A 2575-nucleotide genomic window follows, 5' to 3' on the forward strand; every position below is an offset into this window, starting at 1 on the left:
AAACACACGTAGTAACCTCTCAAAGAAGGACTTTTCGACCATCAAAAGCTTAAAAGCCAAGGACATGACCTATCTTCCCAGCGACAAGGGCGGTGAATTTTGCATCATCGAAACAGAACGCTACGAAGCAGCAGCCCAACAACACCTGAGCGACCCAAAACTTCAAGGATCACAAAAGCGCAAACCATCGAACGAAAGCTTAACAGCACGTGGAGGACCATAGCCACCAGAGCCCAACTACCACATCACGTGACCAGATCTTACATCACCAACAACTCAAGTATGCCACGATTCTACCACCTGATCAAGACTCACAAAGAAGGACCTGATATCAAGATCCGTCCAATTGTCTCAAGTAAAAACGGACCAGCCGCCAAACTGTCACACCTAGTCTGCACCCTGCTCAACCCCCTATTGAAAGACGTTCCGGCACACCTTACAAACAGCCAAGAACTCCTCAACCAACTCAGAGACATGCCACGAGATACCCTGATAAAATTCAACTTCCCTTTCAGCCTGGATGTGACAGCAATGTACACCTCCATCCCCCCAAAGGAAGCGATCAACAACGTAATCCAAAAACTATCGACAGGAAGAACACAAGCAGCCCGTTCCACCCTGAAGAGATCGGTTCCCTCCTCGAGATTATCCTTCAGAACAATGTCTTAACATTCAAGGAGAAGTTCTATAGCCAAGTTGACGGTCTACCAATGGGAAACGCCGTATCTGGAGTCCTCGCCATCCTCTTCATGGACACCCTTGAAAAGCAAACATTGCGGAACCTGACAAACCTCACCCTCTACAGACGATACGTTGACGACACATTCTTGCTGACAGTCAACAATAAGGAAGCCTTAGCTATCCAAAATGCTCTCAACCAAGCGCACCCAGCCATCAACTTTGAAATAGAATTACCAACAGCAGACAACACCATCTCACTTCTGGACTTCACCATAAAAATCGACAAAGACGGCACAGTCCACCACGAGTTCTACCAGAAAAAAGCAAAGGCAAAATTACTCCCACACTTCGACTCGGCCCTACCCACAAGCACTAAGAAGACCATACTCTTAAACGAAATACAGAGAAGAAGGGATAGATGTTCTTCACCCAATAAAGCAGCACCACACCTGACTGAATTCGAAAAGACAATCAGGGAAAACGGATACCCCAAAGACTTCCTTAAACAACCACCCAGACGACGACGACATCGACAAAGCAAACAACCCTCCCCCTCAGACATCATACAACCCAATACATTTCGAATTTCCTTATATGAGCGACGACGCGGACCGTAAAATAAAGAAAATTTTCAAAGACCTGGACTTACCAGTCCGCCTCTTTCGGCGCTCCCGAACCCTCCGAAACGCACTTAAAAAACCACAAAAACCCGAACCCTGCCGGATGCAAAACTGCCAACTACGGAACGACAACATGTGCAACACCAAGAACTGTGTCTATAAGATTATATGTAAAAAATGCAAGGAAAGCTACATAGGCAGCACGATTCGCCCACTCCATTCCCGCCTCAAAGAACATCTCAGCTCGGATAAAAGTTCCGTATTTGATCAACAACAACAATGCCAAGCAGACTTTGAATTTAAAATTATTGGAAGAGAAAATGACGCGGTACAATTACGTTTCAAAGAGGCCATATTCATTAGCAAACAAAATCCTAAAATCAACAACCGCGCCGAAAGGGAAGAACTACGTCACCTAATCTACTAATCAACTGATCCAACAAAACCTCACAGCAATAACGCCTAACAGCACAGAAACTCAACAGCCGGCAGCCTCAAGCTAAACAAAGAGCCATTTTAAAAAACCACTCACTGACTTCAACACCATTCGTCACAGCACATGACTAGGGAACTGTGTTCCGAAAGCTAGTGTAATTTGATATTGCCAAAAAGAACCCGCAGCATCAGGCTATAACAGATCGTTTGAATCTACACTGTGAAGAAAGTTTAAGAACCCATGCTTAAAGCAAAAAGCAAAATAGGCTACAAAGTTTGGAATTTTTTATGGTATTTTCATTTGATTTAATTATTTTGCCTACTGCACGTAAGCGGCAGTGTAACTCAATTGATAAAAGCATCCAACTGGCATCTGAAGGTATAATTACAGTATATAAGCACGGCGGTTACCTCAGTGGTTTGATTCTGGATCAAGAGGTTGAAGATTCGATACCCACTGCCGCTGTTGCGATTCTATTCATGCATAACTTACAATAAGTTTTGTCCCTTTACAGTAGGCTATGTATTATATTCAATTTTTCGTCATGTTGATGAAAACAGTTCGTGCTGCATGGGATAGGGCAGCGCTATCAGGATTTTTTTTTTATCGTTATTGGACATTATCGGCGATAAATTTATCGTTTATCGTTATTGCTTAACTTTTTTTTGATTTATCGTTTATCGTTATCGCTTTAGGCATTTTTCGTTGATCGATTATCGTTATCGCTTGACTGAAAAATGAGTTATCGCGCCCAACACTGAGTAGGACGGCGACATTTCTAGGCAAAGTCGGCAAGGAATGATCGGACACGAAGTCGTCTTTACTGCTGTATCGTCCA

General features: G+C 43.5%; 1 protein-coding gene across 1 annotated transcript; it reads left to right on the forward strand.

Annotated features, from left to right (window-relative positions):
* Positions 1-282: 282 nt before the first annotated feature.
* On the forward strand, positions 283-1298 carry LOC145784736 (uncharacterized). The gene is made up of 2 exons (XM_082596589.1): positions 283-423; positions 516-1298. The coding sequence occupies exons 1-2, from the start codon at positions 283-285 to the stop codon at positions 1296-1298; spliced, it is 924 nt and encodes a 307-aa protein (XP_082452715.1).
* Positions 1299-2575: the final 1277 nt, after the last annotated feature.

This window comes from Aplidium turbinatum, chromosome 15, assembly GCF_918807975.1.
Source record: "Aplidium turbinatum chromosome 15, kaAplTurb1.1, whole genome shotgun sequence".
In the NCBI taxonomy this organism is placed as follows: Eukaryota; Metazoa; Chordata; class Ascidiacea; order Aplousobranchia; family Polyclinidae; genus Aplidium; species Aplidium turbinatum.